General features: G+C 31.1%; 1 protein-coding gene across 5 annotated transcripts in view; it reads left to right on the top strand.

Moving 5' to 3' along the window:
- Positions 1-17,156, top strand: part of LOC106677134 (uncharacterized protein MAL13P1.304) — a 32,383-nt gene extending 15,227 nt beyond the window's left edge. For 4 of the 5 annotated variants that reach the window (XM_067051971.1, XM_014414853.3, XM_014414852.3 and 1 more), the window contains exons 5-8: positions 1,743-1,880; positions 2,078-5,854; positions 13,433-13,522; positions 16,924-17,156. In XM_067051971.1, the coding sequence (XP_066908072.1) occupies positions 1,743-1,880; positions 2,078-5,854; positions 13,433-13,522; positions 16,924-17,062 (4,144 nt within the window). In that variant the 3' untranslated portion in view covers positions 17,063-17,156. The remainder of the gene's footprint in view (positions 1-1,742; positions 1,881-2,077; positions 5,855-13,432; positions 13,523-16,923) is intronic. The other variant, XM_014414854.3, reaches the window with a different exon arrangement.

The raw sequence follows: 17,156 nt of genomic DNA, 5'->3' as shown, positions 1-17,156 counted from the left end.
TGCGCAGTACATTCCGCGCTCCAAAGAAGACGAGACAACGTCCACCACACGATGACATTGCTGGATAGTGGAGTGGGATGTTCGAAATCCAAACTGGTGATCTGGGATTATATGATTGGAATCTATGATGGGGTATAGGCATTTCAAAATAAGTTTTTCGAGGATTTTTCCCATTTTCATCACTCACCCGATTCAACACCTCTCAGCTCTCAGTGTCCTCGCCGACTCTCTGCCGACAATAAATCACCCGTCATTGTTTATTAAACTATTCTCTCAAGATTTAACCATGGAAGAGGCCACTTGACATAAATGGCCTCACACGCCAGGTCTCAATGCCATTGCATTATCTTTGAAATCACTATAGTGAGGGACTAGCTAATGATCTAAAATTATTAAAAGAACATCAATCTCCCATATACTAACATGCCAACAACCTCTTGAGCAGTTTTAATAGTTGACTTTATCGATTTTCAAGATACATTTTGGTTCTTCAAACTCGATAATGAATATCATTGACTTAAGATATATTCAAGTAGGAATACTCACATAGGAACTTATGGATAATTAACTATTTGAATCTCAATAGTTATAAAATCACATTGAAAAACATATATGAAAAATTGAGACATGTAACATGTAATAGAATTTTTTTTCCTACAAATTCCTCGGAGTTTGCAATTACATCAGAATCAGATTGTGAAAGTGCACGTTGGAAAGATGTTTAAGCTTCCCCTCAGCACCTCATTTGTAGGAATTTTTCCCATCTGAAGATTTGTTTTAGCGGTACACTAGCTGGTAGACATTCATAGGGCCTCTAAACCAGGGCATCACTTTGGGAATCATGTTTACCAACCCAGTGATTTCTTCTGGTGGAATGACGTACAGTAGAGCATTCTTCGATGTTTCCTGTAAAACTCAAACAAACAAATAATGTAAGACCAACATTTAAATAACTACAAATTTATTTTTTCTGCAAAAAATTACCTTGAAAGTTAGTCTCTCACTACTTATGAAGTGAGATATCATACAGCCTCGTCACGAGGTGAGTCTGTACTCATTGTTTGCTGACTCTCAAATCGTTCATAAACATTTTTGGATTTTTGTTTTTACTACGTAACAATGTGCTACTCCATAGCACATTTTATTTGTATTACAATTATTATGAACATTGAATGATTTATTATGAATTAAAGTAATGTAGGTATTTTTTTTATAAATAAATTTTTCCTTGGTATGACCACTCTCTTAATCTGACTAGTATTGCTTGGGCCACGATCGCATTTGAAATTTTGTAATTTTTTTTTCCTTTATTGGCTGGCAATTTATAATTTAGGAAAATGAATTAAAATAAATATTCCTACCAGTCAGCCGTAATTTGAAAAAAATGTTCCTACAAATATTTTTAATTATGAATGGAATATGGTCCGGGTGCGGTAAAAAAAAACTCAAATAGTAGAATTTACTATTTTATTGAGCCAAAGTTTCGCCCCACGTTGCAGGGCTTCGTCAGGGCTGTTTTGACGGCAGTCAAAAATTTTTAATTATGTTTGAAATTCATCCTTTCTATAATTTAGATGTTTCAATTTCAATATTCCCCTAGTCTAGTATTGTAATGATTCTTTTCATAAATAAATTCATTTTTCTGTTAAGATATGTCCTATATTCATCGATCATACCTACATAATTTAAATGAATGCATATAAAATATATAATAATTTAATTTATTAAAATATTATTTGCAGGACGATGACACAAATCAATCCACCTACCAAAGGTCCTCGGGTTATTCCAAAGGACATGAATGAGACTGATCTACTTCAAAAAACTCCAACTTTTAACAATAAACCGAGGATGATTTCTAAAGAACCAATCGAAAAGAGGTACTTTCTATATGTGATAATGATTTTATTTTCATGAAATTATGACTGCTGCTCCAATGCAATTTCTCTTTCTTTTTTTTTAAATAAAATTTTTTAACTTGTTGTTAGAGCAGCACATCATAAAGTTCTTCATTATTTACTATTGTTGTTTTTTATCGAATGCTTGGAGAACTTCATGTAAATTGGGGAACCCACAGGATGAAGCCAACAAACTCAAAAACAATCGTTCAACCTCCATCGAAGGCAGCTGGTTCTCATCCAAAATCACCACCAAAATTGAACAATACTGATGTGAACGTCTTCAAAGAGTTAAATGTTATTAGTTGTTTTACACCAGGTTCTTCAAAATCTGTTAATAATTTGAAACTTGTTAATGTGGTTCAGGGACCTATAAATTCTGAGACTCCATCTGACATTGTTTCAAAAAGTGAAAATGAAATATCTGATTCGATAAAGGTTGATGATTGTTTCAAGCCAATTAGCGATAGTCATTCGTTATATGTGATTCAAGATACAATTAACTCTGAGAATATATTGAACGCTGTCCCCAAAAGTGAAATTGTTACCTCCGAGTTACCAGAGACTGATAATCATTCTGAAGTGATAAATGATCATCCTCAAAGTGAAGTTGTTGGACTCAATTCAACAAATGATCACTACTTGTCTTGTGAGGTTCAAGAAAGAACATCTGAGACTCCGTTAAATGTTGTTCCTCAAAGCGAAATTGTTACCTCCAAGTTACCAGAGACTGATAATCATTTTGAAGTGATAAATAATCATCCTCAACATGGAGTTGTTGGACTTAATTCAACAAATATTGGTAATCGCTCAAAATTGTTAAGTGATCACCACTTGTCTAGTGAGGTTCAAGAAATAATCTCTAAGACTCCATTGAGTGCTGTCCCTCAAAGCGAAATTGTTACCTCCGAGTTACCAGAGACTGATAATCATTCTGAAGTGATAAATGATCATCCTCAAAGTGAAGTTGTTGAACTCAATTCGACAAATGATCACTACTTGTCTTGTGAGGTTCAAGAAATGATATCTGAGACTCCATTGAATGTTGTTTCTCAATGTGAAATCAATTCACATGATTTAACAAAGGCAGACTATTGTTTCAAGCCTATAAATGATAATAATTCATCTGATGTAATCCAAGAGACAATGGCGTCTAAGACTCCTTCTAAAGTTGTTCCCAAAAGTGGAATTGAGGTATTGTCATCTAAAGACAAGTTTAATTTAAATAACTACATCGGACAGCCCATGGATAACAGGAAAATCAATTTTCCTCCACATAGTAGCAGTTCTCTTACAGAAGAAACAAATAACCAAACTGATTATACAAAAAGTTGTAATAAAAATCTGGCATATACTATTGAATTTGAACCTGACAATAGATTTTTAGTTTATGAGCATCATACGGTTGGACTTAAAAAAAGTCCGATCATTTTTAAAAAGAGGATATCAAAAAATTATGAATTGGTTAAATCATTTACTAATAATAATAATAACTCAGCAGATACTGAAATTCAATCAAATGTCACATCTGAGTCGGAAGAACCTCTCAAAAATAAAAATTCTTTGCTAATCAATAAAGTAGAATCATCTGCTCCATTGGTAACTCAAAATTGTGAAATACAAACAACAGAAACAAATGACTTGGGGATATCAAATTGTAACAAAGTATCTCTTTCATGGAGGGAGAGAGTTTTAGAAATCATGGAGGTTTCCAATAGTCCAGTCAATAAAAACTCAAATACACTTCCGAATAAAAACTCCAACCAGATTGATTTATGCCCAGTTTCTGGAACAGTAAGTGTCGAATGTCAATCGGACGTGGTTAACAACACTAATAAACCTGATTCAAACGATAAATACACAGATACTGATAACAGTTTATTGATTGATCAAGAAATAATTGATATCTTCACTCCGAACCAGAAAAACAAAGAAAATTTTACTGATACTGGCTTGCATGATGATAACATTGTACATGAAATAAAGGGGCAAAAAATAGAAGAAATGCTGCTTATCGATGAAAAGAATAATAATAGTCAAAATGTTGGAAGCAGTAATGATACGGAAATAGTACAAGATGATTTCTTGGATGCAGATCTATATTTTGCTGAGGAAAACAATGTTGAAATAGGAAAGATGGAAAATGACCATTCCTTAGATGTAGACATGTATTTTGTTGAAGAAAACAATGTTGCTAATGAAGTTTTGAGGGAAGAAACAAATAGAATTAAAGAAGTTGTGGAAAATGAACAGTCTGGTAAGGAATCTGATTTGCTCGCTGATTTTGATAACAAAAATGTGGGTAATATGAAAACTAATGACCTTTTTGATACAATTAAGGTCCACTCAGGTGTTGAAATTTTTGATGATAGTGACCCTCATCTAAATGATAGGTATCAAAGTAACAAATTTTCGGAAGAAGCGAACTTAAATAAGGTTGAAATGGACAGTTTGGATAGTACAAAAATGGCTTCAGGCATTCCATTGTTCAATGAATATGAGTTTAATGTCCTTCTTGATTTAAAAGATGATTTGGATAAAAATCAGCCTGAGGCGTTTATTAAAGAGGATGATAGTGTTGAAAATGTTGCCAGCTTAGCCTCAGGTGTTATCACACCTAAGATTGAAAAAAAAACTGAATATCGATCTGTAAGTGATTCAGAACTTCGAAAAAAACTGTTTAAAGAAAATGAAGTTTCAAAAATGGTCAAAAGAGACCTGGACTCTACCTATGAGATCGAAGATGCTTCGAATTTAAGGAAAACCGAATGTGAAGATTCTCCAACTTTGAAAGATAAGATCCTGAGATTAGCTGGTGAGGAGTTTGTATTGATGGCTAACAGAAATAAGGAATGTGAAAACTTTAAAGGATTACAAATGGATCGTAATCATCTTATAGATTCTGAAAAAAAGAATATGTACTCGCTAAAGTCTCCAGATAATAATCTTAACCATGGTTCTTACAAACCTAATACATACTGCCGTAATACTCATACTAACAGTTACAACGATAGCTGTGAACTTTATTCTGACATTTTTTCTCACCTCAAAAGAAGTAATGAGGAAGAACCAAAAGTGAGTAGTTGGCAAACACTGCCTCATGGATCAGACAGTTTCAATTATGAGAGCGTATCAGAGAAAGATAGTCTTGACATCAAGTTTGAGGAAGATAGCGGTGATGGATTTTATACCTTTCAGCCCAGCCCAGCTTTTGATGGTGAAGTACCATTTGAAGCTGAAACATTTAGCAATCCTTTTAAAGATTTTTCCCCAGAAGATGCAACATACAGTTTTTCTTCCAGTATTTCAAGTTATGATAGTGGAGAAAATCAAAGGAGCACGAACAAAGATCCAATCATTAGTCAAGAATCTTTGTCTGCCGATTCTCTCCCACCCTTTATTCCTTCAAATGAACAGTCATACAAACGGTCCTCATCATCACGTATTCCTTTATTAAAATCAAGAAGAAAGGACATTTATAAATCAAACACTTTACCTCCTTTAGTCAACGAGCCTAAAACGATGTCTGATAAGTGTGGAAAACAAAACAATAAAAAAAAATCTGATTTTTCCCAATGCTACGAAAATTTGAAAAATGATTCTTATACACATTTTTCAAATATTAAAAACTCCTCTGAGGGGTCAGATTCGGATTGGAATTTATCAGATTATGATACTTATGAGAAAAAAAAAACTGTCTTCACACGTTCCTCAAAAACTGTATATAACAAATATTACGAGGAAGTCGAGTACAGCCAAGAATCAAACGAATTTCAAACCATTAAGACTAGTGTATCCAATTTACCTCTTCCTCATGCTGATTTTTTCAAAGAAAAGGAATTTAAATTGCCGAAAATTCAATCTAAACGTGCCCCCTTCAATCAGAGGGTCAATAAGAAAAAGATGATGGATTTTGAAAAGTTGCCTCTTTTGAGAAATTTTGAAGGCTGCAAATGGTTTGTATAGGTTTCTTGTTAATAGATTAATTTAATTTAGCTTATTTGGTAGAGGCACTTGTTGAATTAATGATCCTGGTTGGAATTCTCGATACGAGTAATATATTTTACTAAGTAGGTTTTGATAACGGTAGGGATCATATACACATATTCATATCATTTTCTGGGTCTGTTCAGTATTAAAATGAGTTCTTAGGGAATCATCGAGGTGGTTGGAGCACAGTACTGATGGCATTGCCTAACTAAAATGATGTAAGACCAACGATGAAGCACCCTCACCTGTGCCTGATCACTAGGAAGAGACAAGCAAATATTAGCTATAGTTGAAACTAATAGCTAAAATTGCCATGGATACGACCCTTATTCATGAATGAACCATTGATAAGTAAATATCGTATTCATGAATGAACCATTGATAAGTAAATATCGTATTCATGAATGAACCATTGATAAGTAAATATCGTATCCATGACAATTTTAACTATTAGTTTCATCCATAGGGGTAATGTTTGTCCAAAATTGTCACTTGGTCATCCTTCAGTAACAGTTGCTCGGCTGTTTTCCTCATAGTCAGAATTATATCTAGTATATCAAAATTCTTGGACTCCATTTTTCATGTAATTGCAATATATATAATTTTTTTTTGTGTGTTCATAAAATAATTGTAATGTTCAAGGTATAAGTAATAAACTTGTTTATAGAAGCTATAACAAAATAAAATGAGTAGGAATTTTTACCATGTTAGAACACTTAGCAACGGTCCAACATAGTGATGTCAATGTTCATGCCCTTTTTCAATTTCAGACACTTTTTAAATATTGCTCGATTAAACTATCTTAAAATCTTATCTTCTCGTTTGAAGATAATATTTCAAAAGTGAATAGGACTGTTGCTCCCCGGGGGTCTTAGTGGGGCGGTTCCAGCGGGAAAAGATTGCCCTTTTTTGTGTTATAATCTCCTCTTGTGAGATTGTGACATGTCATACATTGATCAATCTACTCGCTATAATTGTTTGTTTAAAAAGCCAGATAAGTAAGGCTACCACGGAGAGTGGGATGTATTTTGAGCCTTCAAAGTCCTATATTGCCTGTTCTACTGTTCTGCTGAGTTGTAGTAATTGAAGAAAAAAATATTGATATAGTTTTTATCAAATTAAAATTATAAATTGGAAGATTTTGGATTGACTGTGTGTAATATATAAAAGGATGATGTCCGGGTGCAATAAAAAAAACTCAAACAGTAATTAAACTATTTAATGTGAGCTAACATTTCGCTCCACTTTGCAGGGCTTCATCAGGGCTAAAAAAGATACAAACAACTAAAATAAAGTAACGATGTAAGAGAATAGATAATATGAAATAAAAGTAAATGAGGAGAAGATGGTTAGGGGTGCGGTCAATGAAACACAAATAAGTATGATTAACTTATTTTAATGTGCCGATGTTTCGGCTAGAGTTTCTAGCCTTCTTCAGGGCTAAAAACAAAACTAGATAACAACCACAGTAAGTATAGAAAAATAAAAAAATATAAAAAGAAAGTATAAACAGAATAATTTACACATACAATGAATAGTTTTACAAAATTGAATTAATAAAATGAAGTGATGAGAGAAGCGGGAAATAAAATGTATACATATTATTTCCCGCGTATGTATACATTTTATTTATAATTTTATATATTTGTATACATACGCGGGAAATAATATGTATACATTTTATTTCCCGCTTCTCTCATCACTTCATTTTATTAATTCTATTTTGTAAAACTATTCATTGTATGTGTAAAATTATTCTGTTTATACTTTCTTTTTATATTTTTTTATTTTTCTATACTTACTGTGGTTGTTATCTTGTTTTGTTTTTAGCCCTGAAGAAGGCTAGAAACTCTAGCCGAAACGTCGGCACATTAAAATAAGTTAATCATACTTATTTTTGTTTCATTGACCGCACCCCCAACCATCTTCTCCTCATTTATCATCCACGGTCAACTATCTCTCATAATTATGAAATAAAAGTAAACTACAGTATGGTTTTTTTTTTTTGCCAAGACTCCGATTGGAGTCCTATACTGCCTAAGTATGGTTGGGGGTCGCAGTTTTTCATTTTGTGGGACCACCACTCAATGAATAAAGTCAACCTCTCCTCTCCCCAGGCCGGATTCGAACCGGCACCACCCAATAGATATCAATTTGATAAGACTGTGTCTTAACCACTGAGCTATAGGCAGCCCTACAGTATGGTTAAACATTATCCAAAATATGTGAACATTTATAAAAAAATTAACACAGCTTTCCGTTTTAATTGATTGTCTAGTACTATTTTTTGTAATTCTTGTTTATTTATACTTTTCACTGTACATCTTGTTTCTATTTTCTTTATACGAGGAGAAGATAGTTGGGAGTGCGGTCAAAATGAAACAAATAAGTTGATGTAACTTATTTAATTGTGCCAATGTTTCGGCTAGAGTTTCTATCCTTCATCAGGGCTAAGAACAAAACAAGATAACAACCAATAAGTATAGAAAATAAAAAATAAAATATAAACAGAATGACATAAAGTGTTTTATAGAATGGAATTATAAAATGAAGTGATGAGAGAAGTGGAAAATTATTCACTTTATGTCATGTAATTCTGTTTATATTTCTTTTTTATTTTCTATACTTATTGGTTGTTATATTGTTTTGTTCTTAGCCCTGATGAAGGCTAGAAACTCTAGCCGAAACGTTGGCAAAATTAAATAAGTTACATCAACTTATTTGTGTTTCATTTTGACCACACCCACAACCATCTTCTCCTCATACAAGTCATTTCACGGTCAACTATCTCTCATAATTATGAATCAATTTTTTTTAATTTACATTTGTTCATTTTTATATAAATTTTCACATAAGCATATTTAGGGCACACCTTAGTTTACTTTTATTTCATGTTATTTATTCTCTTACTTTGTTAATTTATTTTATTTGTTTATATCTTTTTTAGCCCTGCAAAGTGAGGCAAAATGTTGGCTCACATAAAATTGTTTAATTACTATTTGAGTTTCTTTGACCTAACCCAGACCATCTTCCTTTTATTTAAAATTATAAATGTATGGTTTTCTGATGTTTGTATATTTTAGAATATGTTTTCTAAATAAATTATTTATTTTGCTTTATCTTGATTCTAAAGCTTTTAGTATATTGACTGGTATCGTTAGGTTAGTTTTATTTGCTAATTGTTTGTTGTTGATAGAATTTATAATCTTATCTTATTTTAATTGGTATTTATTTAATATTGGTACAGACATATTAATTGGTTTAAGAAATTGTATTTTGATGATCATTGAAAAGACAGATTAAAAATTCATTACCTTTCATGAGTGAATGGTGATGTAGGTTCTGGAATGAGAGTTGACTTCTTAGTTTTTTAGACTCTTCTTATTTTGTGATGGCTACTATAGTTAAATTCAGTTTATTGAGTGTGGTACAATAAATAATTTTATTCTATTCTTTATCTTAATTAAAGTATTTTATTAGAAGATTATTAGTTGATGGTATGTGATGATAGTTGGAAGATAGTCTAGGTGATGGATAATAAAAGTACAAAAAGAGCTTAAAGAACTATTTTTGTACCTTTTTCGACTGCCACCCAGACCATCTTCCTACAATCAAAATTATTTTACTGTTAAAGCATTATTTAGTAAATTGTAGCTACCAATTACCAGTAGTAATTGAAACTCCACTTACATGCTGAAGTTTTGCTTCAATATGTAACTTAAAATAAATAAAGTTTATAAAAGGCAAAGTGTCGTAACATTGGAATAATTTTTCAAGACATTGATGTTTTGAGGAAGATCCCTCAAAACTGTACATTATAATGAATAACTTGAAGAGGAGATCAAACTCGTAATATCTATTGGCCAACCAATGAACTAGTAGAGATATAGGACCCTATTATGTAAACAAAGTCTATAATAGATGAAGATCTCTCAGATCTCCTCAAAGCAACAACATTTTTTTGCTTATGTTGAATAAATCAATTCGAGCGAGTAATTCTACACCACACCCAGGCAAAGGAGGAGAGGCTAAAATGAGAGAGAAGAGAACATGAAGGAAGAACAAGCTTTATATTAAACTTCAGTATTTAGAACAATTAATTAAGGGTGTACCTCTATGATGAGGGTTCCTTGTGCGTTATATTGAAAGATGACTTATTAAGAATTTTATGGTTTTAAAATGCTAGGCTTGTTATGATCCAAAAGAATGTTTCGATCTGATCTTGATGTCTATGTCAGATTCTTTGAAACCTTTTTGTTTTGGTTTTGATCCACCAACTTATCACTGTTGAAATTTTGAAACCACTTGTTTTAAATCATTTTTAATATAAAGTAGATAGTTTAAATTATGATTTCCTCTCACTTTGTGAAATTCTGAATCCATTGGTACCTTCATTCATGGCTTTTGAGTGCTGTAAGACCTTATATTTGGTACGGTTTGTTTATTAATGTATGTGGTTGGCCTCAAAATAATATTTTTAAGAAGTTGATAATTTTCTTGGGCTGTTATAATGATAATTATACTGATGATGCTTACATTGCTTGTATTCTTCGTCTCTGCGACTCGTTTGCAAGTCATGGCCTTGATCAACCTTCTCTAGGCATCAAATTCTTGTGCTGCTACTTTCCAGTTTCAAGTTCCAAGCAGCCATCTTACAGCGTGGGCCACACTATCCTGCCATCTTAGCCTTGGTTGTCCTCTCTATCTTATTCCTTGAAGCATCTCAGAATCTTCTTCAGGATTGCCGAATAATTCATCCTAGCCACATGACCAACCTATGATAGGCTGACTGATTACTTGAACCATATTTGTCAGGTCATGCAGTACCATTATCACTTATTCCCAAATTGTACTCCTCTTTCCTCTGTAAATGCAGTGAAGGAATGCATCTTTAGATATTTGCAAGAAATGCATACGGTATAGGAAGCTGTTACCAATTTTTTTCCGCAATGGCATCCTTATTGAGATAAAAAACGAAAACTGCCGGAGCTATTATCTTTAGGGCAGTTGGGCGTGTATTTTAGGTTAGCTTTAGGAATGACTTTATAATTAGTCCTACTTTTATAAAATTAATAATCCTAGGCTTCTTGCATTAGATTCTAGCTCAAGGAATGATTCCTCTACAATTCTTTTTGGACCTATAACTCCAAAATTAGTACTACATTTGGTTAATAATTGTAGATGTAATTTAAATATTGGAACCTATAACAATCTTCTCTAGGACAAGGTTGAAAAGAAGGTAGCCCGATGCACCTCCCTACCTAACCACCACTATGACCAAAAAGTCCTCCAAGTGCTCGACCTGAATCCCCATCATACTTCTCTCTCGCTCATTGTAGTGTGGAAAATGCTTATGAATTTTTTTTTTTGGTATGTTGCATTCCTTTATTGCTTTGTATAGTTCCTGTCTATTGGCTGTTATATGCATTTTTAAAATAAATTAACAGAGAATGAGTCTGTATCTTGAAATTCTCTTCATTTATCAAGTATTAGCTGCGATGTGATAATAATGTCAATTATTGAATTCCCTATGTGGAATCCACATTGGTACAAAGCTACTTTGCTCTACAAAATGAAGTAATCTTTCGATGAATCTTGGACAAAAATATTTTTTTGTTGAACGAAATACATTGCTTATACTTAAAGATTTTACTAAACATTTTCTTGTTTATTTGTCAAGGAGTTACTCTAAATTTTTTGTTAAAGTTAATTTTTGATTTTATTTGGTAGAAAATGATTGAATATTTTGAAAACTATGAACTTTAACTAAATGGAACTTTTCCTGAAATAGATCTTAAGATATTTATTATTTTTTAGGTGTTTTCCACATGTTGTCAGACATGTCATAACTACTGTACTTCCTAAACGTTTTTCCATTGAGTGAGTTGATTTAATTTGAAATCCTATGGATTTATATTTTGTTCTTATTCTCGTAGTTTTGATTATCCACTTTCTAATTTTTTTGAGCACTGAGGAATTACTGCATGTATTTACAAAAAAAAAAAATCTCTTATAGATTGTTTAAAACATTGCACAATTTATATAATTGAATATTGTGATATTATTTTAAAGAAAAGTATGTACTGTGTAAGTTACTACTTGAGAAAATACCCAACAGTTACTCACCATGGTTAAAATCATCTAAAGGAGCAAAATGCTTATTAATAACTATAACCATAAAATATCTTCTTCTTTTTTAAGATTCACTTTTTATGATTTTGTTTTTAAATACTGTTTTCTGCTTTAGGGGAAATAATGTAGTTCTATTTTATTTTTATTATTTATTGTAATGACCTAGTATTTTTTAAAATGCTTTTTTTCTTTCTTTTTTATTGATATAAAAGATTTACTGGCACTATGATATTGCTGCTCACTACTAACTGTATTGAATAGGATTAAAAAAACTGGATTGGTTAACATTTCATATGGTTATGGTGGGTGTATTAGCTTTATTAAAAAAAAATAGGGCTTGAAAACATAAAAAAAAATTGTTAAGTTATTTTTTTGGGCTCTGTATTGAAACTATATTTAGTATCATTTTTCAGTACAGGTTTTAATTTGATCCCTTTTTTTTTCTTTTGTTAAGTTTTTAGGTACCCTTAATTGGGTAAAAATCTGTAAGTCGAGCGTGATTCTGACCAAATCACCTCCTTGCACAACCGCTGGTCTAGTAACAGTACTTGCTTAAAAAGTATTGAACCCCTGACCCTTTATGGATTTTAGCGGTACAGATTTTAATTTAAGTTTTTTAAGCATTTTATCTTTAATTTTTCTTTTTCATCTGCATGCTTAAGACAATTTTGAGAAACTGTTTATCCTCTTTTGCACACTGAATTATGTCCATTACTGCAATTATGTATCTGTTTCAGTTTTATTTACCTTTTTTCTTTTCTTTTTTTTTTCTATAGAGATGCCGAGAAATATAATCCATACTTATCAGCAGAACGTCAAATGCTTGAATTATTTGGCACAGATGATGGGAAAGGAAAAACTTCTCTTCCTGAAATCCATCATTCCTCTCCTATTCAGTCTTCCCCTATATCTGCCTTTGTCAGGTACTCCTCTCCCAAAAGATCTCCATCTATAGAAAATTTGAAATTTGACAATAAAGAAAATAACAATCTGAACCCTGACGTTATCGACTTTCCTCCTGTTGGAGACAAAATCGACAATCGTAAAAATTTTAGTTTGAGTAATCTTAGCCTTTGTTCAGTCGTGAGTATTGATTCAGTAGATTGTAACAAAAATTCATTCAATTCTAAACTATCCGATAGCCATTTAGACGATTTCCAGAGATCTTTTTCTGCTATCGAATCAAAATCCAACAGAACTGTTGTTAAACCCAAAGTAAATTTGCAACAAATGTTGTACGGTTCGCATACAATATCTCCTGAACAAACTTCCCAGAGAGAAAGTAGTAATAGTGATACAGACAATTTAGAAGCTTGTGAAGCTGAATTGCTTATTTCAATGATAGAATTTGAAAAAATGTTGAAATCCTCTCCCCCTTCCTCTCCTGAAACATCACCTAACCTTTGTTCCAGTTCTTCACGGAAAGAGAAAGAGACTGATGAAGATATGGAAAACAGAAACCATAAGTTTCTTAACAATAGTATCGACTCAGCATATAGTAGGTCAGTATTAAAGTACATTTCTTTTTTAATTTAAGTGACCAATAAAATCACTCTTATCATTTTAAAGTAGAATATATTTATCCATTTTAGCTAATTCATTTATTCATTCAGTGTTGATAATCTAGCACCAAATCTGCTCTTCCAATCTTTAATTCATCAAAGAAGCATAGTCAACTACAAACTTATTACTTTACTTTTAACACCTTGACTGCCACTGGACCATGCCAAAAGGCTGCAGGTGCCACTTTCTTTTTATTTTAATTTTTATATTCATTTTAGCTTTTTGTTAAAGAAAAAAATTACAATTATAATTTTATTTATAACAAATCATCAACCGCAAAAAAAAAAAAAAAAATAATAAATCATTACAGAGCAATATATTTTATAATTATATACAAAAGGTGGCAGAGTAGGATTTGAGGCCGAGGAACCGCTTTTATACCTGCTAATATTTCTTGGTATTGTTCCTCTAAAATAGCTTCAATACCATCTACATCATCTTCATCTTAGACGAAATGATGCATAAATCACTATCCACCTCCACAAATCCCCATCTTCAGACTCCCAAGATTCAAACAATAAATTTTGAATCTGTGCCATTGAAGTGATTTTCCCTCTTCATAATATTTTTGATGAATCAGAAATCCTTTTCTTGGCAGGAGGCCTACTATCATTATATTCTTATCTGATAACACAGGCTTATCCATTTTTCTTTCAAAACTCCAGAATAATTACATATGAAGATAAATGTTGTCAAAGGGAAAAAAAAAAGTGGCACTTAAATCAAATCCAAACTCAAAAATTGGCTTTTCAATGAAAGTAATTGAACCTAATAAAAAAAAAAAAAAAAAAAAAGAAAGATTTAAAAAATGCATACAATGGCATTGGCCCTAGACAGAAATAAAATTAATTGAAATTGTATTTTCGCCTAAATTTTTTTTTTAAATATAAAATAAAACCTTTTTACAAATAGAATTTTAAATAGTAATAGGCATAAAAAACAAAACAAATGTAGTCAACTTATAAAGTCCTAAGGTTTTGCTGTTAAGTTTGCAATATTTTATAAAAACGTCAATAACTCGAGCCAATGCTGCTCACATGAAGGTAGTGATGAAACTAAATGCCTATGGATTAGGGACAAACAAATGACTAAGGCAGGATCGAGAGAGCACTTTCCAGGTTAAAAAAACCTGATCTATATAAGTTGTAGCCCCAGCACACGGGTTGCGATTCATTGCGCTGTATATGGTACGGCCCCGGCAGTCAACGTGTTAATCGTTATGTGTTAAGTGTTAAATGTTAACAATCTTATTCTAAAATATTTTTAGTTTTGTAATTAACTAATTAAGTTATCTTTTATTAAGTTTTGTAATTGATTAATTAAGTTAACTTAGGATTGGAAAGTATCAGGATTGTGCAACAATAAGATCGAAAGAATATAGATTGAACTCTTAAATAAAAATGGTAAAACATGAGATTATAAGAAAGTTTATAACTTTGAAAAATTAGGTAACTTCAAATTTGAATATATTGCAGATTAATATATATTAAAAAATATTTATATAAATAGAGAAATAATCAATTGATACTTGTGAAAATAATTTTAAACTAAAACAAAAAAAATAGAAAAATTGTGTCAGGTAACAGTCTTGTTAATAAGTTATTTAGGATATAGGATTTACCTGATTCTTTTAGCTTTTTGTTTTAGTTTAAAATTGTTTTCACAACTATCAGTTGTTTATTTCCCTATATATATTTAAATTCATATTAATCTGAAATATTTTTGTACAAAGTTATTTAAATTTGAAATTACCTAATTTTACTAAGTTGCCTTTCTTATATTCTCTTGTTTTACATCTTAATTTAAAATTTCAATCTAAATTCATTTGATCTCATTACAGTAATAATAATTTGCAATGCCAAGATACCTCGAGTTAGTTACAAAATTAAAAATATTTTAGACTGAGCAAGATTGTCAACAATTGAGAGCAAAGTAATAAGTTTGTATTGGAAGATGGTCTGGGGGCAGTGAAAAGAACTCAAATAGTTATAAAACCATTTATTATGAGCTACCGCTTTGCAGGGTTTCCTCAGGGCTGAAAAAGATAGAAACAACTAAAATAATATAACAAAATAAGAGAACTGATTACAAAAATAAAAGTAAACTAAGGTATGGTTAAAAATGACTTTAAAAATGTGAAAATTTTATATAAAAACGAACAAAAGTAAATTAAAGATAATAAAAATTAGATGTACAGTGAAAAGTATAAATAAACAAGAATTACAAAAGAAAAGGTATTAGGCAATTAATGAAAATGGAAATAATAACAAATTAAAAAGAAATAAAGAAGGACAGAAAGTAATGGAAATAAAATGGAGGAAAGCACAAAAATGATTTAAAGCGGGGGGTACCAATAAGAGGAGAGCGGGGATGTTAACTGCCATTTCCTCTCTTTACCTTGTGGCCTCCTCACATCCGCCTTTAAATCATTCTTGTGCTTTCCTCCATTCATTCTTGACCTTTATTTTATTCTTATATTCCGGCCTTTAGTTTTTACTGTATTTTTTTTTCATATACTTTTTTATTTGGTATTATTTCCATTTTCATTTATTGTCTAATACCTTTTTTTAATTCTTGTTTATTTATATTTTTCTCTTTACTTTTTATTTTATCTAATTTTTTTGTTCATTTTTGTATTAATTCTCAAGTATTTGTCATTTTTAGCCATGTGTTACTTTACTTTTATTTTTATTATCTATTCACATACTCTCTGTTACATTATTTTAGTTGTTCGTAATAAATAGTTTTATTATTTACTAGTTGAGTTATTCTGACTGCACCCATTCCATCTTCTTTTCATAATAAGTTTGTAGTTAACTATGGTTATGTATTCAAACCCTTTCGTAAACTAAACGATTGTTAAAGAATAAATTTAAAAAAATAGTAGTTTAAAAAGGTTTTTTTTTTATTTGTTTCTTATGATTGAAGAGTCTATTTTTACAAAATTTAACTTTAATTCTCATCTTTTCTATTGATACATCTAATAGTCAAACCTGAAGATAAATAACATCTTAATAGCTAGATTCTAGTTCAGAGTACTCTTTAGTTTATTGTTGTTTTATTTTGTTGGATACGACTATATTTATTTTTAATAAGATTTAATTTTTTCAAGACACTTTATTTATTTTTTTTTAACAACTACTAAGTAAATTATACTCCGTATATCATTACCACAGATTGATCTTGGTTATCATTCTGGTGAAATGATTAAATTTTTGTACCATCTCATTGCATTTCCAATATTTCCAGCCTATCATTTATTTTTAGAGAAGTTAAAATTTATTATATTTTATTTTATTTGAATTAAAATAAAGGAGATATGAATATGATATGATGACAGTTTGACAAGGTCGAGCGGAGCTGATGGCGACACTGGGAAGGCGGAAATGTCAAAGTTTTGCCACGAGTGCGGTGCCAAGTACCCGATTGCCGGGGCGAAGTTTTGCTGTAATTGTGGAATGCGTCGGATAACGTTATAGTGAATCCACAAGATAAGTGGTGTGGAAATTGTTTCTTCTCAGCTGAAGAAAAGAAATTCCTTTAAAGATGGAAATAAAACTTGTAAAATTTTAA

Source organism: Halyomorpha halys, unplaced genomic scaffold (genome assembly GCF_000696795.3).
Source record: "Halyomorpha halys isolate HHAL.00 unplaced genomic scaffold, Hhal_1.1 Scaffold88.1, whole genome shotgun sequence".
NCBI classification, from domain to species: domain Eukaryota; kingdom Metazoa; phylum Arthropoda; class Insecta; order Hemiptera; family Pentatomidae; genus Halyomorpha; species Halyomorpha halys.
The sequence above is the reverse complement of the archived record's forward strand: the minus strand, read 5'-3'. Positions and strand labels throughout refer to the sequence as shown.